At 35.6% G+C, this 27,883-nt stretch overlaps 1 protein-coding gene and 1 long non-coding RNA gene across 2 annotated transcripts in view; one reads left to right on the forward strand and one right to left on the reverse strand.

The window, feature by feature from the left end:
• The window catches only part of LOC145691946 (uncharacterized), a 651,691-nt gene that overhangs the window by 299,872 nt on the left and 323,936 nt on the right, over positions 1-27,883 (forward strand). The window lies entirely within an intron of this gene.
• The window catches only part of LOC145691505 (uncharacterized), a 173,657-nt gene continuing 162,434 nt past the window's right edge, over positions 16,661-27,883 (reverse strand). Inside the window, exons 4-6 of the mRNA XM_081766914.1 lie at positions 23,847-24,437; positions 22,655-22,811; positions 16,661-19,696 (exon numbers count right to left, since the gene is read on the reverse strand). Of these exons, the coding sequence (XP_081623040.1) occupies positions 19,200-19,696; positions 22,655-22,811; positions 23,847-24,437 (1,245 nt within the window). The 3' untranslated portion in view covers positions 16,661-19,199. The remainder of the gene's footprint in view (positions 19,697-22,654; positions 22,812-23,846; positions 24,438-27,883) is intronic.

Below are 27,883 nucleotides of genomic sequence, written 5' to 3' on the forward strand. Positions count from 1 at the left end.
AGCTTACAGACTGTCTGCATGCAGCATATAGATTATACGTATGTCGCGTACAGGTTGGCCATATGTAATGTATAGATTGGATGTATATAGCTAATAGGTTGTCCATATGAAATATACAGATTTTACCTGTATCGAATACGTATTGCCTTCTTGTAATGTATGGATCGGACATATGCAGGATCTAGAGTGTACGTATAGTGCACCATTATTAAAGTGCTGCAACATACTGCAAAGTGCATGATACATTCTTACTGTAATGTTGTCAAATATTGTTTTACTCTGTATAAAAACAAAAATAGCTTAAAATATGGTTGATCTCCTTTGTGCCAATAATAATAAAATTAACAATACTACACTTTTCAAATCTTAGTTTGGAGCAGTGAAACTGTCCAAAGAAATGTATTTACCTGCAGGGTGTCCTATAAGTTTGGGCTTCCTGCTAATTCGTTGGAAAGCTACTGCAAAGTCAAGTGTTGAAAAGTGACACAAGCGTTAATTTTAAAATTATGGGCACAAAGCAGGGGCGGATCCAGGACGGACTTCTGGGGGGGGGGCGGTCGGCGGTAATACTGCTACTTTTAAGAGCTCCAAACTTGTTATGGATGGGTTTATTTATATATAAAGTAAGAAAGTTTCCTCTTGTGTGGGGGGGGGCGATTGCCCCGATCGCCCCCCTCTGGATCCGCCCCTGGCACAAAGGAGGTTAACAATATATTAAACTATTTTCGTTTCCATACAGAGTAAATCAATATGTGATATATTACTGTAAGAATTTATCATATGGTTTGCAGTTAGTTAGTTGCAGCACCTCAATAATAATGCAAAATGCACAGCCTTATACAATCCTATATTCAAACTCAAACAAGATTTACGTACAATCATTTATTAAGCTGTTATCATCCATTGCTTGTACGATATAAAGATTATTTTACCTCATTCTTTTCCTTAATAGTATCTTCTACTAAAGTGCAGTTGTTACCACAAGAGGCCTGAATAGAATTTTCCAGAAATAACTTCTCTGTACATTTTAATTAACAGGTATGTCTTTTTTTTTTTTTTAAATGTCGCAATAATTAAAAGTGTGGTGTCAGCCGGAAACGTATTCGCTTACAATATGATTCCTACTCAGTACTCGCCATTAAAAATGAAACACCAAGAAGGAGACTGGGTAGATGCGCCAAAGTTCCCAGGCCGATACCTAATAGTAAGTGCAGAATACTCTTAAACGTTCGCTGTATTCGCTGTGTGACAACGTGGTGACAGCGGAGGCGTTGTTCAGCCATCGACTAAACATATTTATTCTTCCCTGCTATAGACATTCTGCAAATTTGGACTTTCCTGGATGCATCCTTCTTAGTGCAACATTTTAAGGAAAGAGCAATTTAACAGTCTCATACATTGCTTAAAGAAAGAGCAATGATTCTCAGAATTACTCGGAAGATATATATACACAATAATTTAAAACGGTTATTTCAAACTTTGCAATTCAAAGCACGAAAAGAACTATAGATAAAGGAACACTGATTTTAGCCAAATAGTAATTAGTAAACTCAATCACACTCAGTACCATTAGTTGCTTGGTGTTATCCGTAAGTCAGAGATCACGGTATCTCATTTCGTGTAGATTTTTGCATTTGTTTAACGCTAAAAATGTATTTTATCGCTAATTGAACCCAGTATCATATATATACCGACAGGACGTACCTTAGTCACAAGGTGACATGAGTGAAACACTAAACTATTCGATTGACACCTGCGGCCTTGTCAACACTAGAGAAAGTTACAAAGTGATTAAGTAAATACGGAACATAGTTCATACAAAGTATAGCGATGTATGAAGTCTCCGTTTCATACGACTTGGATAAAGGATACATCTGAAATAGCAACAAAGAAATATATAATGATTTCTCTGGATAATTTGGATTAGTCCAGAATTCGAACACACACGCTGGTAAGTCCAACATTTTTTTTTTTTTTTAACTTCTTTCTTCGGATTCCCAATAAAGTTGACTACTGAAAAGCTGAGTTATAGATTCTGTATTAAAACAACACCTTCGCTAGACATGTTCAGTATACACATTGTCTTACATACAGAACAATACATTAGTTATTAATGCATGTCTGAAATAATAGTGCTTCGTATAGAATTTTACTTCATCCAATCGCAATAGCACAAAGATAAAAAATATTGCTAGGGATAATGTTCTTATTACAGAGAAAAAGAATTAAAATGACTTAACATTAACAATCATTTTCTTTAAACAGAGATAATATTTTATTATAATTTATGGAAGAAAGAAATAATTTGTAGTACAGTATATTTATTAGGGTTATATATTCGTACAAAATAATGTAAGTACAACTGAGTCTGTCTTCAGAAAGGACGTACTTTTAGCCACAACCTACACTGCTTCTTTTGACTGTCTTTCAAGCAGAATCCTGGTTTGATGCACGAAATACCTGCAACAAAAATCAGAAAATATTTAAAATGTTATATTCAGTGTGCTTAATTTGGTTGTACTTAACAATACAAAGTATCTTAACATTTTTGAGATTAAATGGACAAAATCTGTTCGGTCAGGTATGGACTTTTGGGTTGCACGTAGAAAAACTATGAAGTGTTTATTGATGCTGAACAACAACTCAAAATGTATTACCATTCAAAAGTAAGTGGGTACCTCAATGGTGTTCGGGCTACCATGGGGTACCTAATGTCTGTATTTTTTAGATATATGAAAATATATGTCTCTAAAATGTAAGGAACTGACATCTGTTTACCGAAAACCTCAACTCGGTAAGCCTTATGGATATCGAGATATGGGAAAATAAAGAGCGACACTACAGAACTGTGGAGTTTGCGTACTAGATGGTGCAGTTTCGGAAACGTAATTACGAGGGCTTACAACAACCTCAAAAGTAGTTTCAATTAAATACACTACACACACGCCCTGATGGGGGTTTTCGGGTACCATGATATTCCCAGAACTCTCATTTCTAAATATTCTAAAATATGTCTTAATAACGTTTTAAAGAACGTTAGAGGTGTGTGTTTACCGAAACCGCAAGTCGGTACGCCTAACAGTTACCGAAATATGGTGAAATAAAAAGCGACACCATAGGTACGTGGAGCTTGCATATTAGACAGTACAATTTAGAAAATTAATTAAAATATGACTATCAAGATATTGTCAAATAAAGGGAGGATCCATATTGTTATGGGGTTTTCGTGTTAGGTGGTAAAATTTCCGAAACCGGTCATGTAAAGTTAATAAGCATCAGTAGCAATTTCATCTTAAAATAATTAGGTATTTCCATGGAGTTTAAGAACATCATGGGGTCTACCAAGATTAAATTTTAAAAGTTTTGTAAAATATATTTTGACATTTGTAAAGAGTATTAGAAATATGTATTTACCTAAAAGTTCCAGCTAGTACATCTAGCAGCTAGAGAGACACCATACAATAAAAGCGTATTAGATCTTGAAATTTCAGAAAACAATTATTGATCCTAACAAAAGTTAAATAAGATGGTACTTATATGGATTAAGTGAGTACCTCAGACTCGTCAGTACAATTTCGATCGAAAGATTAATTCAGCTCTAAATTTTCTTTGGACAATTCCAAGCGTTCATCGGGCTCTGAAATAAAGTGAACATTTTTTGTCAATATCTAATATAGCAAGCGAGATATAAGGAATTATGCATTTTATGACGTCGTAAAAATAGAGACCCACATGGATTTGTACTTTTGAGTATTTGCTGTAAGAAGAAGAAATTTCAGAAAACAACCGTATATACCTTAATAGACAATTAAATGGGCGAGGGCACGATGGCTTAGGGGTAGAGTGCTTACCTCTAGTGTATTGGGTTCTTGGTTCGATCCACGGTCAAGTCAGTTTGTAGTGCACATCGTATTCGTGGGTTTTCTCGGGGTACTCTCTTTCCTCCCACCTTTGCATTCCATCAATTCTGTCAACAACATTCACTTGCTTTAATCATAATCTCCCTGAGACTAAAATGCATAATCGTGGGTCGCTACACTGAAATATTTCCTTTTATTTAATTTTAAAATTAAATAGGGAGTTAAGTATGATCGTATCTCTACAGGTTAAGTGAATACTCCAATAGTTTCTGCAAAAAAAGATTAGTTAAATACCCTACCACTAAGCTACTGTGTCCCCGCCCACTGAATTGTCTATTAAGGTATATACAGTAGTTTTCTGATTTTTTTCTTATAGGAAAGAGCCAAAAGTACAAATCCGTAAAGATCTCTATTTTTACGTCATAAAATATATAATTCCTTATATCTTGGTTACTATCTTAGATATTGACAGCGAATTTTCATTCTTTTGCACAGCTCAATGAACCCTTGGAATTGCCTGAAGAAAACCTAGGACTGAACTAATCTTTCGATCGAAATTGTACTGAGGTACTCATTTAACCCATAGAAGTACCATCTTATTTAATTTTGTTGCCACCAATAATTGTTTCCGAAATTTCAAGATCTCGTACGCTTTTATTTCACAGTGTTTCTCCAGATGTTAGATGTACTAGCTGGAAGTTTTGGGTAAACACATATTTCAAATACTGTTTACAAATGTCAGATTAAATTTTCAAAAGCTTTTAAAATTTAATTTTGGTAGACTCCATGATGTTCTAACACTCCATGAAGATATCTAATTACTTTAAGATGAAATTGCTACTGGTGTTTATTAACTTTCCATGACCGATTTCGGAAATTTTAGCATCTAACACGAAAACCCCTTAACTGTGTTGGTCCTCCCTTTATTTGACAACATCTTGATAGCCGTTAGTCATATTTTAATTCAATTTCCGAATTGTAGCGTCAAGTATGCAAGCCCCACATACCTATAGTTTATTTTCCCATACCTCGGTATCCATAAGGCTTACCGAGTTGCAGTTTTCAGTAAAAAAAAAAAAATCAGTTCTTTACATTTTAGAGACATGTATTTCCATATATCTAAAACGCAGAAATTAAGTACCGCATTGGAACTCCATTGGAGTACTCACTTACTTTTGCATAGCAGGGTAAAAACGCCAGTGGTTCTCACTTTAAGGTTGAAAACCTACTATTTTGTCTCTTCTCTGAGCATCGTGAATCTGTCGGAGCTGTACCATAGTTGGAAAGACTCACTGATCCTTCCTATAATGACCATGTAGTTAGAATTAAAAAAGGAGTAGCCGTTGGAGGAAAAACAATATTTTAAAATCCTTGCACCAGTAGTCGTTACCTTAAAATCAAAATGTTCCAGTAGTAGTCAGGATTTTCTACCAGTGTTCGTCACTCAAATAACTTGACATAATTTATTCAAAAACGCACTGTGTATCAGTTTAGGGTTAAGAATACAATATAAAGTAGTAAGCTTAATAACTTTGCATCACTTTTAGCACTCAAGAAATAAAATAAAAACGTTTTTACATACTTTTTAAAGCAATTTCGGAGAGAAAAATGTTAACTGAATTCAAAAGTTAACTGTATATCACTTCCACGTTAAGAGTACAATATTAAATACTATGTTTAATAACTATACGTCACTTTAAACTCTCAAGAATGAAAATAAACCTTTGTACATACATTTTAAAAACAATCTGAGAAACAAAATAAGTTAACTGAATTCAAAATTAAATTATACATTACCTTAAGCTTGAGAATACACTATAAAATACAGAGATTAATAAAAAATGAAATCTTTAAGTTTAACGTCCCACGATTATGCCGGTTAGGCTACAGGAGACGGAGATAATGAGAAATGAGTGAAATGGTGGAATGAAAAAAGTGGGAGGAAACGGGAGAACCCCGAGAAAACCCACGAGCACGGTGTTTGTCCACTACAAAGTCCACACGGCGCGAGTTGGGATCGAACCAGGGACCCCAAACACCGGAGGTTAACACTCTACCACTGAGCCACCGCGCCCCCCTGAGATTAATAATAATGCATTACTGAAGAATGAAAACAAAAATGTTTTAGCTACCTATATTGTATTTACATGTTACCGGTATTTCTCATTAACTTTTTTTTTTTTGATACCTCATGATCAAGTGTAGGGATGCGCAAGAGAAAAGATTTGAGATTGTCTCCTCTCGAAAAGGTGCCGCGAAAGTTATGTCTCGTCTCGAAAACTGGATCCGTTTCTATTGGAAGAGCTCTATCTCGTCTCGAATTTCGTAACAAAAATTCTGTCTCGTCTTGTCTCGTGCGCATCCCTAATCAGGTCCATAGCCAAAAACTTCATTTCGGAGGGGGTTCGATAGGGCATTGGGATATCCGAATTTAGATATAGATAATCGATATTGACAAACTATCGAAACTTGTTCGAAATATCGAAAAATACAGCAATATCGAAATATAAACAATATCAAAAATCGAAAATATAGAAATATGAAAGAGATCAAAAATATGGATATATCGATCAAAAATGGATACATGATCTTGGAATACGATTTGGTGGAATAATGAGGGAGAAAAATAATCATTGATTAAATATTAAATTGAAAAGAAATAAGAGCCTGACGCTCAAATACTTATCTATCCGGCACCCATCTTGATCCCCATAAAATATCATGAAGTGCTTGATTGATTCTAAACCCAATAATAGTAATAGTAATTTAACAACAAACACAGAATATATAATTTACGCACCTTGAAATGTAGAAATTAATGATTGTAATCCCCAGCTTTCCAATAGACGTTTGATTTCTCCAAATGAAGATTCGGATATCTTGTTTCTTCTCAAGCAATAATGGGTTACAATAATCAGTTGCAGTCCAAAGCCAAGTCACTAAGTTAAGCATGAAAATAAAGAATTCATTAGTTAGATGCATACAAAATCCTACGCATATAAATCCGAATCTACTTGTATTAAATTGTAAATTTAAACAAACTAAATTATACTACTTTGGAAAGCGTCTCCAAATATAATGTTTTCATTCTAAAGTGAAGGAATTTTTAAAATCGGATGACCCGTTTGCGCTGTACACTCGCTATGCGTCCAATGTGAAATGAAAATGCAACATTGCCATTTACCTGGACCCACAACGTAAGTGAGTGAAGTTACTGTCTTTTACGCTAACATGTCGATGGCCAGCCCCCGTTTCAAACAGTAACTTCATTCACTTATGTTGTGGGTCCAGGTAAATGACAACGTTGCATTTTCATTTAAAATTGGGTGCATAAAGAGTATACAGCACAAACATCTCGTCCGATTTTTTTTTAAAAAGTGTTCACTTTAGATTGAAAACGTCATATTTCGAGATGTTTTTCCTCTTACATTTTGTTGTAACTCTGATAATAACAGAGTTATCCTATGTCAGGGAACGTTTGAGACATCCTGTATACATAATAAGAAGTTCCTTTCTAAATTCTACACGGATGTGGTTTCATTGAATGTGAGGTGGGTGATACACATTAGGCCTTTTGGGAGTACGTCACACGGACGACCGTAATTTTGTGTTCAAAATTTTTATGAATTGATGGGATATGTGATACATATGGCCACGGACTAGAATTTTCTCAGTATGTCAAATATGCAATCAGATTTCATGCAGCTTAATTTGGTGAAAAGCTATTGCCAATTGAACGTTACATTTACCTCTTTCTTGCAGATGTTGAACCATGCCGTTAGCACGTGAGGAATGGATCGAAATAATCAAACTGTGGGGCGGGAGGAGTATATGTGCAGTGGTTGCCGATTGCAGTCATCCACAATGTGACTCTGTGTCACATGTTTCAGTGTCACAGTAATTAACTAAATTTGAGAAGACGGGGACATTCGTGAACATACATCGTAGCGGTTCAAACTCGCGGAACCTTTTTCCTTCCCCATTTTGAACCGGTACATGAAAATGCCATTTTCTCCATGTTTGCCTGCGCCGATTTTGAAAATTCCTTCACTAATCGATTTCTCTCGTCGAGTACTACAAGAAACAGTTAAAATCTCGCGGGCCCTTTTTTCTTCCCCATTTTGAACTGATACATGAAAATGCAATTTTCTTCATGCTTGCCTGCGCCGATTTTGACAATTCTTCACTAGTCGATTTCTCTCGTCGAGTACTACAAGAATCAGTTAAAATCTCGCGGTTCTTTTTCATTCCCCATTTTGAACCGGAACATAAAAACGAGATTTTCTCTATGTTTGCCTGCGCCGATTTTGAAAATTCCTTCACTAATCGATTTCTCTCGACGAGTACTACAAGAATCAGTTAAAATCTCGCGGAACCTTTTTCCTTCCCCATTTTGAACCGGTACATGAAAATGCCATTTTCTCCATGTTTGCCTGCGCCGATTTTGAAAATTCCTTCACTAATCGATTTCTCTCGTCGAGTACTACAAGAAACAGTTAAAATCTCGCGGGCCCTTTTTTCTTCCCCATTTTGAACTGATACATGAAAATGCGATTTTCTTCATGCTTGCCTGCGCCGATTTTGACAATTCTTCACTAGTCGATTTCTCTCGTCGAGTACTACAAGAATCAGTTAAAATCTCGCGGTTCTTTTTCATTCCTCATTTTGAACCGGAACATAAAAACGAGATTTTCTCTATGTTTGCCTGCGCCGATTTTGAAAATTCCTTCACTAATCGATTTCTCTCGACGAGTACTACAAGAATCAGTTAAAATCTCGCGGAACCTTTTTCCTTCCCCATTTTGAACCGGTACATGAAAATGCCATTTTCTACATGTTTGCCTGCGCCGATTTTGAAAATTCCTTCACTAATCGATTTCTCTCGTCGAGTACTACAAGAAACAGTTAAAATCTCGCGGGCCCTTTTTTCTTCCCCATTTTGAACTGATACATGAAAATGCCATTTTCTTCATGCTTGCCTGCGCCGATTTTGACAATTCTTCACTAGTCAATTTCTCTCGTCGAGTACTACAAGAATCAGTTAAAATCTCGCGGTTCTTTTTCATTCCCCATTTTGAACCGGAACATAAAAACGAGATTTTCTCTATGTTTGCCTGCGCCGATTTTGAAAATTCCTTCACTAATCGATTTCTCTCGACGAGTACTACAAGAATCAGTTAAAATCCCGCGGAACCTTTTTCCTTCTCCATTTTGAACCGGTACATGAAAATGCCATTTTCTCCATGTTTGCCTGCGCCGATTTTGAAAATTCCTTCACTAATCGATTTCTCTCGTCGAGTACTACAAGAAACAGTTAAAATCTCGCGGGCCCTTTTTTCTTCCCCATTTTGAACTGATACATGAAAATGCGATTTTCTTAATGCTTGCCTGCGCCGATTTTGACAATTCCTTCACTAGTCGATTTCTCTCGTCGAGTATTACAAGAATCAGTTAAAATCTTGCGGCCCTTTTTTCTTCCTCACTTTGAACCGGAACATGAAAATGAGATTTTCTCTATGTTTGCCTGCGCCGATTTTGAAAATTCCTTCACTAATCGATTTCTCTCGACGAGTACTACAAGAATCAGTTAAAATCTCGCGGAACCTTTTTCCTTCCCCATTTTGAACCGGTACATGAAAATGCCATTTTCTCCATGTTTGCCTGCGCCGATTTTGAAAATTCCTTCACTAATCGATTTCTCTCGTCGTGTACAAGAATCAATTAAAATCTCGCGGTCGTCTTTTCTTCCCCATTTTGAACTGATACATGAAAATGCGATTTTCTGCATGTTTACCTGCGCCGATTTTGAAAATTCTTTCAGTAATTTATTTCTGTTGTCGAGTACTATAAGAATCAGTTAAAATCTCGCGGGCCCTTTTTTCTTCCCCAAGCCAATATTTTTGTATATTTTGAATGTATTCAAGTATGGAACAAAAGTATTATATAATTCCCTTAGTAGGTTTCTCAACTTCATATTTTTCAACTTAAATTTTATTTATTTTAATTATTTATTTTTTTGTGACTCAATATTTAATTGCAATCGTTCATTGGGGAGAAGGGTGGCCATTCTCAAATATATAAATATAGTATTCTTAAAATTTATGTGCTCTCGTACTATTAGTTTCTTCCACTAGACCTGGAAATTGAAAAATTAATACCTGGAAAACCTGGAAAATTCAGGGAAATTGAGTTCCATATTTATGTATGAACACTGCTATTTACAATTTTTTTTTCGAATAGGGAGAACTGTACAAAAGGGTGTTTTGGGAATGGTATAACAATAGGTTTCTGGGAGTGTTGTTCGAAATGAAATCTTTAAGTTTTACGTCCCACTATTATGCTGGCTAGGCTAAAGATAACGGGGTGTTGTTCGCAGTGTTGAATTCAGACATTTACACCCGGGGGGGAATGTCAACTGCTCGGGGGAGGGTTATTTTTCTGTATTTTTTTCAAGAAAGCAGCATATTTAACAATTCCATTCACATACACATCTTACCTAATATTGAGACTAATTGCTGATAAATATTCAATGAGATTATAATTTTAAGAAAACAATCGTTTGATTTCATCTAAAACATTAAATAAAGACTGGCAAAAATAGTTAACACTAAACTTTAACTGCTATTTACAGTAACTATTTTTATTATTTCCTATATTCAGTAATTACTGTTTGTTACTAATGTAAAAATTTTTAAAAAGATTTAAATTAACTGAAATATTTTTTCTCCTAAAACAAACATACTTAGGAATATCTTAATAAAAAGTTATCATTCTTTCTCACACTTCTGATTCTAAATCAAACATATTAGCCTTGGTTTCTTCACTGCATATACATCAATAGTTTAGTTGACGAAATCTTCAGTAGGATTAGTGCCGTGTCGTGGAAAATCAGCGCTTGGCGCGAGAGTATACAACGGCATCCCCGTATATATGAGTGAGGTCGACAGACCAGCCGCCAAAGGTGGGAAAATTTTAAAAAGTAAACCCTGCTTTTCTTTGATTTTGAGCACTTTTCATTACTTTTTTCCTTTCATTTTATATATGTCCACATGTATTTCATTCCTCTGTTTTTCTTTCCTTCTTTTCTTTTCTTTTTCCCTCCCGAATTTTTCACCCCTTACTTCGGCGCCCGGGGCCGTCGCCCCGCTTGCCCCTCCCCCATGGAACGGCACTGAGCAGGATCTTGGCCACCTTCAATAGCAATCTTTCACTTATATACTATTATCATATTGATAAATTCTATATAAGTCTCTAATCAAGGAGGGATAACTGTTCCTCCCTGATCCCTCTAAATGACGCCCACTGAATCTCACCCTTTAACTGAATTATTTTTAATTAAAGAAAGATGTGTTTACTTTAACAATCGTAAAACACATTTACGTCTGTTACTTCCGATGCGAGAAATGGGATTTAGGCGCCCTATTTCAAATAATGTAGGAACTGTATATTTTCAAGAACTGAAGTCTGCTGACATGAGAGATTATATGGAATGATCGAAAGATCTTCCCTATCTTTCCTTTCGTATCTCAACCTGTGCTAGTGCTACCTACTAATATATAATATAGGGCGAGAGTATAGTACCTACTAAAATACAAACCTTTCTTCAACAGTTAACAATTTCATGTTCTGAAAAACTCAGTCATAGCGTTAAGAAATACAAGTTTTATTCACTATTTGGTATTCTATCTTAGATGTTACATGTTAACATTTATATAGAATGGGTCTGCGTCATTTATATGTATATTGAGAGATCGGATTTCGTCTGCACGTACACGGACAGAAAAGCAAATAATTGGGTGAAGTAATTTCTACATTTTGTGACTGAAATTTTGGGAGTTTCTCCGGGGGGGAATGAATTTTCTTCGGGGGGGAGATTCCCCCCGGGCTACCCCCTGAATTCAACCCTGGTTGTTCGGTGGGGGTCAATGTTGCCAATTTTGGGTAAAGTCGCTAAATAAGGGGAATTCGACCTCAACGATAGCGTAGGTTGACCATAAAATTTTCAGTTAAAAACGGGACAGGTTCTTGCAACCCTAGACTTTTAGATCTACCTTTGTTCTTATCAGTGCCTTGATATCAGATTTCCTCCTCTCTCTCTTTGTTACAGAGCGGGTACTTATGAAAAAGGAAAGACACGTTGAAATTTGTTCAACACACAACCAACTGCTAAAACCTCTGCTGCCTTTCGAGCAGTACTGCGAACTATAGAGTATGTTTAATATAGGGAATTTCAGTTCAATTTTTGCCTCTTTGTTATTATTAATTATTAATACTTTTAAAAGGAGTAAAGATACTGGGTTTGTTATTTACTTCTTTCATTTACATAGAACGGGACGAATACTACTTTTTCCATCTACTGACGGGACGGCCGGGACACGCCACTAAATCGGGACTGTCCCGGTCAAAACGGGACGTATGGTCGCCCTACGATAGCGACAAAAAATATTTTTTTCCGATTGGAGACTTTTTTGGGTGATTTTTAAATGACGATTTACCTACTTACACATTTAGCGACTTTTTGCTCCAAACAAAATGTTCATCTGTAGAGAAGCATTATTAGTTCAAAACAGTTTTTACGTTCTTTTTTTCTGTTTGTTTTAATCAGCGCAACTGATGAAGAGTTTGGAAATACAGCATACTCACTGCCCCACAATCCTGCATTGTTATGTTACCCTTGCCCTCTAACGAAGAACAACTACAAACTTGATGTCCTTTAGTTCGCAGAGTTTCCGTTGAGAAACACACATAATACATCATTACCGATAGCAACAAGATTAGCTATAGATTGCGTGAATAAAGGCGAAGAAGATGTTTGGTATATTTGTCCTTTGGGGTCTTTTAATTATTCTGCACTTTTTCTTTTACAAAAAAATTGCTTAACGTAAGTACTGTAGTGTTAATTATTTCGGAACTATTTTGACCACAATATGAACAAAAGTACCCGAAACAACCTGAAATGATCCCTGAATTAAAGGATTGGTTGCGCCCTATTTACAAAGATGTGAGTAGAACCAGCGGCGCAAATCTGTCTTCAACATTGGGGGGGGGGGGGGGTAAGACCGTTACCATACTTTTTTTGACGATGTCCAAAATACTTATGAAGTTGAAAAACAATGTTGTGGAGGATCAGAGTTGTCTTCAGCGTTGGGAGGCTGCAGATTTGAGGCTTATTCTGGGGGACATCTATTTTATCTCACGTTCCTTTGTAGCAATCGGACAAAAATAATCAAATTTCTCCCAAAAAACACATTTCAAATCGGATTATTGGGGAGAAGTCCCCCTCAGTTCCAAGATTGGAGGGGACATGTATCCGTCATCCCCCCCCCACGGATTTGCGCCAGTGAGTAGAACATATTGTTTAGTTTACATCTACAACTTTAAAACAATGCTTATAGACAATGAATTTCTCTATTATTTTTTATAGCGACTTTTCACCCAAAATTGGAGTCGTCATATCCCGTTTCGCAAACTTATTGCCAACATTTTGGAAACTGGTTGCGAAGAGAGCTACAATGGATGAGTCGAGTTATTTCGTCGCTTCCGCTGTGAACCTAAGTACAAGATTCCAAAGAGATTAAGAAAAAATGAAATGAAACCTTTGAGTTTTACGTCCCACACACTGAGAAAAAATTACGGATAAAAAGTGCGTAAATTCAAGTGATTTTTAGGACCTTTCGTAAGAATGACTTTCCAACATTACCGAGAATGTTAATTGTTCTTGTCCGTTCTACGTATATTTTCTCCTTACTTTTCCAGATAAAAATGATGACGTCAGAACTTATTAAAGATATGACGTCATAGTTAATAACAGTAATAATGGAGCGACACCATTACCGGTCATGTTAAAACTCAAGTGGAATGGAAAAACTACAAAACAGGAATGTTATATTTCCAGGTGTTGCTAGACATTTATCGAGGCAAACGTGGAAAAATCACATGAAGGAATGGTGGAAACTCCGTCCGTGACTGCATTTAAATCTGTATGTGGAGTCTTAAGCACTGTATAGTCCAGTTAAATCTGCATTCGCTACTGTGAAAATGCCATGACGAAAGGATACGAATACATGCTTTGACTGTATTGTTGTCCTTATGCATGGACTTTATTACCATAGTATAATGAAAAGCTTGCAATCAGTCAGGGACGAAAGTAATGAAATTAAGACTAAAACCCAATCCCGCAATGTCTTTTCCCATGTGTATAAAGACAATTTCTCCAAGCAGCGTAGTAAAGCTTGCAGTAATTACTGCACAAAAGTACTGATAGAATGTAAACTCCACTACATAGGACTGAAATATACTCCTTCGGAATGAATAATTGTACGTACTCATTTTGAAGAAATTATATTAGTTACTGATCATTTGGATAATTAGTACATCCACTATAGTTCATGTAACAGGAATTCCTGCAAATCACACGTATACTACGGACTTTATGCCATAAAAATTGGTGCTGGAAACATTGCATCTAGGAAATGTATACTTACAGTACGTACAAAATGCATGTTTTCAGGACAAAAAATCCAGGTTCTCCTGATGAAATAAAATTACATAACATGCAATAAGTAATTACTTCCGGACTTTGTGACATACCTTCATGTAAATATGTGCCTTCTGACCGTGTAAAAATAAATGATTTCATGGAAATATCTCTGTATTGTAATGTAGTCATGTACTTCCTACTATTCTTTATACGTATGTTACAACATTGCTTTCCATACTGAAGTTAATGTGTGCAGGATGCTTCAAAACCTTTAAATCATTGAACTGCTTGGAAACCATCAATAGTGTCTTGAATATTGTGCAGGTTAATTACACTATTTAGTTCGGAGAGTAACCTTTTCTTCAAAGTAAATATGTTTAATTTAAAAAAAGTAATTTTGAAAAACATTGTAAAAATCGATACATTCCTTACTGCAGTTAGAAAGAATATTTGTAAGTACACAAAATTCTGGCCTTTTGACTAGCAACCGGTGCTTTGTATTACATAATTAAGCATTGTATGTACCTAGTTCAAATTATACATACCATTTCAATGCAAATTATGACTTCAAGTAGAATCAACTTCGTCAGGTACACACAATGTTTAATAATGTTATTTAAAGTACTGGTAGCTAGTCAAAAGGCCAGGATTTGGTCTACTTACAAATATTCTTTCTAATTACCCAGTAGAAAAAAACTCGATTTTCATGAATGTTTCTCAAAACTCTTTACCAATTGAAGCACCGAGCCGAACAACGGTATATATTACATTTTAGTGCTTTCAAGAAAACCTTCCCGTTCTTTCATGCAGGCACGTTTAATTGGCGCTATTTTGCTTCTATTACTCCGATAAATGTCGCTATCTGCTGATTTTTTTTCCATTGTTCTCCTGAAATATTCTGCAAGTTTTTCTCGTACTTCTCGAAATCTAAAATGTAACGAATGTCGTTGTTCGGCGTTGTGCTTCACACTGCTAATTCTTGACACTGCTAAAGTAAATATATTTTTTTTAAAGAAAAAAGTCAATTTCCAGCGTCAATATAACATACACAATAATTCGACATCATTAAGGCTTACTAAACAGTTTGATGATTTAAGTTTTGAACCATCCTGTACACATTAGGTTAAGTATGGAATGTAATATTGCAATGTACATATGAAGAATAGAAGGAAATACGTGGATGTATTAAAATATTGAGTTATTTCCATGAAGGAAATTGTTCACCATGGCAAAAGTGCACATATTTACATGAAACATAGTCAGAAAATCTTGAAGTGGTTACAGTACATAATGTAAATTTATCTTATCAGTACCTGCTTTTCTGTACTAAAAAATGTACAGTCGTGTACAACAGGTGATAATGGGACGGTGCCGTGTTCGGGGAGTATGTCGGATGCACGTGTTTCCCATCCAAGGCGGAAAATCGTGTTCCGGGTCATCCTAGCCACATGGGGCTTAGCGTTGTTCTGTAACAGGAGAAAAACTTTGCGATTTAGAAGTGCTGGCTCCACAGTTTTCAGGTTTTCTTGAACACGCCTCAATTGCTAACAGTACACAGTTACATTGATGCTCTGATCAGGTGGTAACAGTTCCAGATGCACGATGCCGCGAGCAGTTCACCAATCACACAGAAGAATCTTCTGGTGCAGTGCTGGAATCAGCTGTTTGGAACCAGTTCACAGGATGCTAACCAATGATGATAGGACCGTGGAGCTTCGTACAGGACGCACTTCTCATCACATGTAAACACCCTGTCCAAAAAATGGCTCATTCCTCAGACGAGACAGCACAGAAACACAGGTGTTTGCTCGCGTTGCCTTCTGGTCCGGAGTAAAATCATGTGGACCCGTCGACCCAACTTGTAGTACTTCCCAAGCTGATGGAGATGGTTTCTCCGCCAAGCTGCCGAATGATTTCTCCACTCATACTGAATTGTAGTCCCAGTTCCTCACATGTCTGGCCATTGTTCTCAATTGCTGCCTGAAGATCTTCATTTTGTACATGTGTTGGACTTCCGGCACGTGGTGCATCTTCGAGTGTTTCGTCACCGTCCTTAACTTGTTAAATCACTGCTGCACTCTCCGCGTAGTTATGACATCCTCACCAAAGGCCTGGCATATTTTCTGTCCCGCTGCAGCAGCGTTACAGCATACACGCCCTTATTACGCTCTGTAGAAGACCCATGTTCACTTTGTCCTTATGTAAGTTCACGGTGTAACTGAACTACCACACCGCTAGTATGTTGGATATACCACACCAATAACTGATCTTCGCTTTATCTCCATTGGCATTCAGCTCACGGTGTGAGAGCCAATGAACACAGACCTCCACAAAAAAGCGACAGAACTTTCTTGGTTACCTTTATAGTTAACTGCCTTTTCACCATATGTAAATAGGAGATATATACATATGAATTTAAGAGAGCAATTTATATGTCACTTCAATGCTTTATTTGCAAAACACACACACACATATATATATGTGCAGTAGACAAGTATAGCTTCCATTAACCATCAAACATATGTAACAATCTAAATTTATAAAATATCCAAAACTACACAACACTTCTGTTGCTAACCATGTCAAATGGATGTCTATTTAATCTGTACATAAATACAAATAAGCATTGAATAAGCTAGTGGTTTCCATATGTCTGTACGATGTAAATGGAAGAACACGTGTGCAGCATATAATTTACTGGTGTTTTTTAAATAAAATTTTTTGTGCTTATTTATTTCACATGTATTTTATCATGTCACATCTGCTTTTACAAAGAAAAATACTTTACCAAGAGTCCTTATACATATATATTTGGTGTTTACTCCTCTTCCCTTGGGGCATCTTCTCATAGAACAACAGTACACTTGTATGGTCTTAAATTCTGCTTTAATACTACTGTACGTTTGTCTTAAACACCATTCTGAAACTACTACAATTTTCTCACATTTACACTGAAATGATAATAGTCACTAGATATATTTAATTTTGAATACAGTTGCTTTGTATTGAGGTTATATATTCTCTTGACGACAGTGCAAGACGTTGTGAAACAAAGCATTTTCATCATTGAGTTCCTCCTATTGCCCTTATTATGGGCTATCCAAGCACTTAGATGACCTTGTCGATGTTGGTTAACTTTAAACAGTTCAAGTCATCCACTTCTTGACACTGTTGCTGCATATCTACCTACTTGATACTAATTTCAGCCACAATAAATTGTGTTTCACTACAGCAGCAGCCATGCAGTATTTTTCTATTAGTTTTTAACCATTACTGCAGTTTTTTTTTCTTTCTTTCTTTTTTTTTTGTAAATAAATCACTGTATCAATGAACTTCCAAGAAGTCACAGGTTTAATATAAATTTTACTAAAACGTCGCATTTTTATTATTTACCTGTGTATGCAGTGCATATATCCCCCTCACCTGAAAGCATTTTCAAAGAGGGCAATTGTCCATCGATCTTTACATTTTGACCTATTTCCAAAACTAAAGTCCTGTGATCCTCTTTTTTTTCTTGGCTATAATATTCAGAGTATAGTTTAAGTAAAAGCATTGTAATGAGTTTTAACGATGTTTGTAATTAATTTAAACCACATAGTGAATATTAATTACAAATGGCTACTTACCAATGAATCCTCCCTTGGAAAACCTAAATATTTTTCATATGTTTCGGAACTCGCAGCTTGTTCGGAAGGAACCAGCTACGAGTTCCGAAACGTATGAAAAATATTTAGGCATTCCAAGGGAGGATTTATGGTAAGTAGCCAATCTTTTGTTAATTAAGAATCATCCTCTCTTGCGCTCATATAATTATATAGTGAATATTTTAGGGAAGAAAGAAGATAACCGGATTGCAGTCTATAAATTGGGTAACATGTGAATATCAATGGAACATTACCTGCTTCGAAAATGCTCTCAGATGAAGGGCGAAATATCAGCAAACTATACACAAGTAAATAATAAAAAAGCCACTTTTTAGTAGTTTCGAAATAGTAGTAAGTATATAAAGATATACAGTAAGAAACCTTGTAAGAAGGATGATAGAATACACTTAAAATTAATTAACTTCGACAAGATCTTCTGTGTGAGTTGACAACCCATGGAAAGGACGATATGACTTCATTAAAATATTGATGCTTAATAATATGAATTATAGGTATGAAATATGATTACTTAGTAACACTATTACATAATTATTCATAAGTATATACTGTATACAGAATGATAACACTGATAATTTTGAGTTTCTTTTATGTTTACACAACAACCAGTTTACAAGATTCACCAATTTCAAACTGTTTTCTAATCAATTGGCCATCGAAGTGTAATGTATTTTCAAGAGCTAATTGAAACTTACCAGGCAACTCTTCTACACCTGCGTGCTCTAAAACCATTGCTTGTAAAGATCTCTTCACATTGTGACTAAATAAGGATTTCATTCCATCAACCACAACTTGTACATGTGAACGGCTAAAAGTTGGATGTGCATACAGTTTAGAAATGAATTTACTCATATGATCCTCCACTACATTTTGTACTGTATCGTTTGTGACAACTTGACTACTTTTCTCTACAACAGGCTGTGACAAATTACCACGTGACTGCAATACAGTTACATCACTGTCTGCTAACAATACACTACTACTCCTATTACTACATTGCTTTTTATTTTTATGTACATTGGATATGTGTCTTTGCAGTGATCTATTATATGAAAAATACCTGTAACAACCCTCATATATACAAGGAAACATGGTACCTCCTGCCATATTTTTGCACACATTTCTTGTATGATATTGAATATCAGATGGACGATTGAAATTCTTTTTACATGCAAAACAGGTAAACATTATGTATCTTTATTGTGGTTCACTTATGCCTAAATCAGACATGAGACACCGAACACCTTGAGTCATTCTATCATGAACTGTTTTAATACCATAAAATCCCCTTTGCATTAACAACCAGACACTTTCTGACTCCTCAGGATACCTAGCACTAGTAGCATGAAAGATTTTGAAACATGTGTCAACAGCGCTTTGTAATGAATTGAATTTGTACAAAGTGTTCTCGACGACGACATAGGAGCATGTAACTGACGTTATGTCCTCACCCACAAGAACAACCAAAGGCTGAAATGTAGCCCCCAGTTTTTGTAGTTTTTCTTTCCTCTGTTGAATTGTGTTCTGCAGGTGACTGTCAGATGTAATGTGTGTGATGAATCCATCACGTATTTCCAATTTTGATGGGCTCCATGTTGTCCTCTTACAGTTCCTCTTGATGGGTACCACAGGTAGCAACAGTGGCAGACAAATCAGAGCAACATTTGTCTTCACGTCAGGTGAAATGTCCTTATCTGAAATCAGTAAATGGTGAATTACATGACAGGTCTCCATATAAGTGAGGTCATTTTTATGTACTATCTGTGGCACATAAATGAAAACTTAATTCACTGTTATACGAAAGCAATTAAATAAGATGGAGAGGATGCTGACTCGGTAGTAACTTCAGTTTTACACACTTTACAAGCTGTAGATGTTTTAAAACTTTTTTCAACAGTGCCAATGATATGTCTATGTAATCAGATTTGTGGACTAAGTTCTCTTCCATTCAAGACTTCCTACAAGAAGTTGCAGTGCGTAAACAAAAATAAAGGCCAATTACGCACTACTTTTAAAACCAAAAACATGTCAATATCATTATGTGGCACTTCCCGGTGTGAGGGACGCTTACTATCTACCGATTAAGCTCAATACTTTTGTTTTCTCTCAAACGTCTATATAATAGTTTATACTCTATGTCTTGCAATACTGTAAACTTTGAACTTAAAATGCGATTTTCGGCAAATTCATAATTTTCAATTTAGCTGAAACTTCGTAGAAACACGTTTCATGATGTGTACAATTAAAATCAAGCAAAAGAAAATGTTTGATTTTACTGTTCATAAATAACATCCGCTTAATAGAGTATCAGAGGAGCTGTTCCAAAATTGCCTAATTTTCCCGTTTGCGTTGCGCACATACAATTTGATGTGAGAAGAAATTGTGGCCTAAGACCTTCACATATAAATAATGGTGGCCATAACTAAGAGTGAAAGGCGCGCATTTGATTGACATATTTTTTTGTATATCGCTCAAAAGAGGGGGCGCGCTCCGTTAGGTTTTATGCAAATGAGATTACACATTGAACTCGACAAGCACCATGAATTGCATCGCACTCGAGTGTGCGGAACAGAGAAACAAATCGGGTCAAATTCAAGGGACGTACCATTTCCAATGCTCAGACTGGCTTGATATGAGGCAAACCTCTCGCAAGAGAATGCCGTAGCCATGTGTCGTATTTCCGCTGAATGGCCTTTTTATAGATGAAATAAGTGGAAGCGAATGCTAGTTAGGATTTCGCACATTCTACACCATATCTTAAAAAAAAAAAAACATTGTTCGAAGAGACAAAATGATCATTGCACTAGAGTAACACGTGCTATTGAAAGGTACAAAATGATTTATTCATTACCGGAGCTGTAGTACAAGGTTTTCCTTACTCCCAGTACCGCTCAGGCAGTTGAGGTGATTATTATGTACGACGTAATGTATTATACAAAAGTACTTGTACATAAGTATGCAAAAGGGTTTAATTGCCGATTTCCTCATCCTCTGACGAATGGTTCATCGATATCGCTCAAGAGCCTAGATTCGTCTTCTTGTGAATAAAATAGTCTTCTTGTGGATGTCTTCGGACGTGCTACATTTCTTTGCCCATTCCTAAGTACCAAATAATGAGCATGACATGGGCACAACATCCAACTCTCCATGTTTCATTTGCACATTGACAAAACTATCCTATAATGCAATCGTCCCCACCCGACCAAGATCGCATAAAACGAAAATGCAGTACTTTAACCGATTACTGCGCCTTGAGTGGATATGCGCACGAACAACGTAAGGTGTTTGATTCATATAAAGCCACTCTGAGCATATGAGTTTGACCCGATTTGTTTCTCTGTTCCGCAGGCTCGAGTGTGATGAAACTCATAGTGCTTGTAGAGTTCAACGTGTAGTCTCACTTCCATCAACCTTCAACGGAGCACGCCCCTTCTTTTGGGCAATATACAAAATATATGTCAAAAATATGCACGTCTTATGGGCATTTTCATTGTATTGTTGACCCATTTTTGCTCATGTTTCACTGAGCTATGCCCACCAGTGTTTATATGTGAAGGTCTTAGACCACGACCTCTTCCCACACCAAAGTGTATGGGTGCACCGAAAACGGGAAAATTGGGCACTTTTGAAACTGCTCCTTTCCCTCTGGTCCCCTCCAATGATGTTTTAAATGGGTTTGACTAGGGTGACCAGATTCTGACAAGTGAAAAGTAGGACAGAAGCATAATAATAAATGATAGCCTGTGCATCGGCAATACGTATCTCTTTGTTTCATTTCACGTTAACCTCAAGGCAATCATTCATTTTTAAGAAATCAACACATCTCCAAATACTTTCATGTCGAAATACAAGATTGTTGAAAGAATTTCAAACAATTTAATGGAGTATCAACAAAAACAATTAAAAAAGGTCACGATTGAACTATAAAGAATTTTCTCTCTGCCTATTCACAACAATGTATTTAGACAAGTAATACTACTGAAAGAAGCGCAAATACTTCACACTGCAAGTCGCAAATAGATGAATCAAATTTATTTGTACTATAATCAAATAATATCATTTGCATTATAATTAATTAGACACATAATTAATACATGCGCTTGTAGTTTATTTTTATGAACGTATAGTGAAACTTCGTTTAGGGCTAAAAACACTTTTTAAAATTGATTTTCAGAGCCTGGGATTATTTTAAGAAATGACAGAAAAAGACTGGCACAAGGAAACTCCAGTTAAATTGATTGGCGTCACTGCTGTGACTTGAAATAAGTGACCAATCCTGCCTTACCGACATCTCAACAAGACTTTCTCAGTAAAACCAACTGCATTACAAAACAATGGTTTGTCGATTGTTTTATTTTCTTAACAATAATTTTTTGAGCAGTGTTGAAAAAAAAAAAAAAACAGAAGTTTATCATTCAGAAAAAAAGTGACTGTGATTCGATATGTTGTGAATAAAGAATGAAACATTAAAGTATTGCAAATAAATTTAATCAGGACTTAAAAAAAGGACAAATCTCAATTTTCTAGATGTCTTTGGAACACACAGGAAAGCTATTTGAAAAATAATACTGTACTGCGAAAATCAGTACGCCTGATCACCCTAGGTTTGACTGTATTACAAAAATAAATAGTGCTTGAAGCACTGTACTTACCATGAATAGCACAGATGTACGGTGCTGAAGAAGAATGTATTTCTTTCAAATTTCTTTTCAACTCCAACAAATGCAGAATTTTGTCTTGAAGTAGAACAATTCTGTTAAACAAATTGTCTTCAGTACCAGGGTAAAGGAAGGAGTAGTCCTCCAACAGCTGCAAAAAGAGTTCAGTAATGTTCCTACAGGAATGAAACATCAAGTTTTCCTATTCATTTTTCATAATAGTAATTAACGCATTAAAAGATAAGCAACCGATGTGTCAAACATAACAGGAAACGGGCAAACTTTCTTTCTTAAAAAAATTAACCATTTCTGTACATTAAAATTACCTGCTTAAGTTTCTATTTTTCTTCAATATTTTGGTAATATACTGGAACCCTTTTCTGGAAGATTGCTACGATCAACATTCAAGTTGTGCAAAGCTCATGTAGGCCATTCTAAGTTCACAATGACTAAAACCAATCAAGTTCACATCCACTAAAAACATATGAACCTTTTGCCATGGTTCTTAAGAAAAATAAATAAATAAAATAAAAAATAAAAGACAAAATTTCACAGCACCAGCAAGCAAGTGCAAGGAGACTTCAATTTTAATCTACAGACATAGTTAATTATTTCTATGTGTCTTTTTTTTAATTTCTCACTTTCAAGTGGTTCAAGTTACCAAATTGGAAAGAGAATGAAGAAAATCAATTACAAAACTCGCATTTTTTTACACAATGTTACAATTCAGCAATTTTACATATTCACAAACAACCAAATATAATAAGATGAAAGTAATGGTCAAGGAAAGTAAAATCTACGTATCAAATCAAGACCACATCGTACCTTTCTCTAGCAGAATACATGATATAAAACTGTAGTATGGAAGGGAGAGAAATAGAATATAAAATACAATTAACATAATGTATATAGCTATTAACAGTCAAAATTTTGATGCAAAAACTTTAACTAAATCTAGCTCTCACAGCTTAAAACTGTGCCTGAGCGCAATTATGGGTGGAGCTGTTTCCTTGTGATAGTGGTCTGTACACATGTAAATCTTACATGTTTTTCCCCACCTCATTATTCGACCTATATGTTTTAATGAGGACAGCGTTGAATTGAAATGAACACGTGTTTTGTGAAAAATGAGACACCTCACTCAGTTGTTAAATACTTTGCAATAGTATAGTAACAGTGCACTTACCAATGTATAACCTTGTGGTGTTTTCAAAACAGGGTACAAGTCAAGGTAAGCACCAACCGTCCCAGGCTGTTCCAGGGCTTTCAATCTAGCTTCTGCTGTTGCTCTCCAATTATCGCACACAACATGCCAGGGATCTAGTGACGTTCTGGGCCACTGTAACTTCTCCTCTATTACTGGGTCTGGAATGGGTTCTTCAACAATGTCTGTGTCGTCACCTAGTGAAGATGTAGGTGATGCAGAAGAGGACCTTCTACTTGGAATATCTCCTCTCTTTCTTAGAACTCTTCTTCTTGAAATATAGGCCTCATACAACTTCCCAGAAGCATTGCGTTTTGTTTGGTAGTTCGTGGCTCCAATGTAAGCTGCGTAATACACAGATGGTGATTCTTTCCCAAAAATGGTTGCTATTTCATGTGCCCAGCGTGTAAATTCACCTCGTGTTATTAGCCGTGTCGGATTTTCTTCTAACTCATGCTTTACTATAAGTCGTGCTAAATTACACCTTGAAGCATTATCTAGTAAACCATTGTTCTTTTCTCCTTTAGCAAGAATGGCTTTTCCATCCAGTGTGCATTGCAATATAGTAAGCACCTGCAAGCAACGAAAGCTTTATGAACAAGGATATCCATGAAGTCCCTAATGGAAGAAAACGAAAACAAATATATTTCATGGCTTGCATCTCCATTTGAAAACCTAATCACAGCAAGATTTGAGAAAGTATACACTGACCTCACATTTTCTGATTCATAAGCGTATTATTTTTATCTTTTTATTTCAACCATGAAGAGCAATTTCGTCAACTGCGTAGAGAAATTAAAGCAGAAATAACTGCTGCTTATAAAGAGTTTTTAAGCAGCACAGAAGATAAATTGAAGAATGATCCGAAATTATTATGGTCCTTCATTAAAAATAAATCGCGTCACTTGTCTTCTGATCGCATACAGTACAATGGTCACGACCTTACTGATGATAGGGACATAGCTAAAGCATTCGGGCAACATTTTAGTTCAGTCTATGGCTCCTCAAGAGCGGACTATGACGTATCGAGCATGTCTCTAAATGATCGTTCCAGTGCTCTTCTTGATATATTTTCACTACCTCTCATATCTGAAAAAGAAATAAAAGAAACAGTAAGGAAGTTGAAATCGAAAACAGCAAGTGGCCCAGATATGATCCCAACGTACATTGTGAAAGGCTGTTCAGATATATTCTTACAACCTCTGAATATTATATTTAATTTATCTATAAAAATATGTACCTTTCCTGAAAAATGGAAGGAGTCAGTTGTGTGTCCAATACCCAAAACAAACTCAGCTAGCAACATCGAACAGTTCCGACCAATTTCTATCTTATCTGCGTTTGCCAAGGTGTATGAATATATACTGCATAAGCGAATAATGGATCATGTTAAACCTGCATTATCTGTCAGTCAGCATGGATTTCTGAAGGGCAGATCTACTGTATCAAATCTAGCACTAATAGCAGACTACATTTCGAAGGAACTTGACAAGCAAGGACAAGTAGATGTCATATATACTGATTTTTCTAAAGCATTTGACGTCATTGACCATGACATTCTCTTAAACAAACTGGCATCCTTTAACTTCTCGAAATCAACTCTGCAATACTTTGCTTCCTACCTTCAAAATCGTAAACAAACTGTATTGTATCGTAATCATAAATCTCAAATCTTTCATGCAACATCTGGAGTCCCTCAAGGCTCGAATCTGGGACCTCTACTTTTCATTTTGGCGGTAAATGATCTTCCTGAGTGCTTTCAGTTTTCTAAAAATCTACTCTTTGCTTATGACCTTAAAATATTCAACAGAATTGAAACAATTCAGGACTGTTTAGAACTTCAGAGTGACTTACAAAATCTTGAAATTTGGTGTAAAAACAGTAAATTTAAGTTAAATGTTCGTAAATGCAGTTATTTAACATTCACTAGAAAAGAAAAATATATTCAATATAATTATTCAATATTAGGGGAAAAACTGAAAAAGCTTGATTTTATAAGGGATTTGGGAGTTATTTTTGACTCAAAATTAACCTTTATTCAACATATTGAAACTATTTGCAAAGAAGCCTACAAAAATCTTGGATATATTTATCGAGCCAGTAAAGATTTTCAAAATGATCAAACTTTAATTGTGCTGTATTATGCATACGTCAGGACAAAATTAGAATATTGTAGTAATATATGGAACCCCAATATACAGAAATACTCATTCTTGATTGAGCGTACTCAAAATAAGTTTCTAAGGCTTCTTACCCTTAAGAAAACAAAATTCTATCCAAAATTTGAAAGCTACATTAACCTTGTTGAAAATTTTAATTTTGAAACATTAGAACTCAGGAGAAGAAATATTGATTTATTGTTTTTACACAAACTCTTTCATGGCAAAATAGACTGTCCTGATCTTAACGAAAAAATATGTATCCAAGTACCATCTATTAAATTGCGCACTGTTTCGAAAAATACATTTTTTTGTATGACAGCGAAAACAAACGTTTTAAGCAGATCTCCTATATGGAGAGTTAGTGCAACCTACAACACGTTAGTTAAAGAAAATTTCAACCTGGATGTACTGGCAATGGATGTAAGTAGTTTTAAGAAGTCTATTAATTTTGTAAGACAAATGTAATTATGACCAATAGCTTTATTAACCTATATAATCTGTATAGCGATATACTATGTAACACTGTAATTAGGTCTGTGCCTGTTGTGTTATATGTCAATAAATCAAATCAAATCAAATCACTGTAGTTTGCATTTTCCTCTTACATTGTAAAGTGAACCTTCAAAACTTTTAATGAAATATAAATGTAGTGCAAATGTAGAGAATGAAAATGAATTATCAGTAAAAACAAGGTATAATTTCCCTTAAGGTTTCTTACACGAGTCCTCCAACTGGAAGTGTTACCTAAAATTACCTGAACTGAAGAGAATGTACATAGGGAAAACATGAGCATGAATATCTGATTATAATATCAGAGTGACTAATCACAAACGCAAAATCACAATCAGGGTCTTTTGGGGAGAGTTTGTCAACAGGAAAAAGTCCCTGTATGTTCCATTATCCCACATTAATAGTACAATACAAGAAGGGATTCGACAAAACATTTCTTAAATAGCAGCAAGGGAGTGTATCTGAAAATAAAAAAAAAGATATGTACTTTTACCCCGATTCTTTACCAAATGTTTATTTCATTTATAGTAAACGAGGTTTCACAGGAAATTACTGTAGATTTTTTATGTTTAGATTAAATTATCATAAACGAAAACAAAATTCTGTAGTAAATTGGTCCCAAATTGTTGAAGTAAAAAGACCATTTCGTATAGGTATTACATATAGAACTCTCAACCCTCATATATACATCTGGAATTTCTAAGTAGTTCGCTTGTTCACTCAACAACCCAGATTTTCAGCCAAGCATGCTTCATCGACAGGTGGATCGACGCTGGTGGATTTCACTACACATATTTTCATTTCAGTGTTACAGCAACTACGTTTTCTACTTTTCTCTCATGTTCACAATCTCAACCAAGTAGCTATAACAATATGTTTCGTATTTTATCTAGGTGCTCAACGTATTTGTAAACGTGAGAAAAAACTATACTGTAGTTCGTGTAAACCTTATGAAATCCACCTGTTGTAGTATTTCATGGATTCAGCTGACGACGAAGCACGCTTGACTTTGAAACCTGGCTAGTGGCATGAAGTAACAGTGTAACTACTTGCAAATTCCAGCTGTATACAGAATGGGGTAAGGATAAAATGTCTGGTTATCGAAATGAGTGCAATTTTAAAAATTTGCTTAAGAAACTGTAATACCCTTTCCTTTATGATCTCCATGGTAAAAATGAATGTGAAATCCTTCTCCTAAATCTTTAAAATTCACATTATACACATGCTACCAAAATGTGTTGTACTTTACTTATAAACTTATAAGATCCCATTTATGATTTCTTTGTATCAAGAAGGAACATGGATTGATAAATACAATATACAACCTAACATGTACGGAAAATTGTC

This window comes from Thermobia domestica, chromosome 8 (genome assembly GCF_964235325.1).
Source record: "Thermobia domestica chromosome 8, izTheDome1.hap1.1, whole genome shotgun sequence".
Classification (NCBI taxonomy): domain Eukaryota; kingdom Metazoa; phylum Arthropoda; class Insecta; order Zygentoma; family Lepismatidae; genus Thermobia; species Thermobia domestica.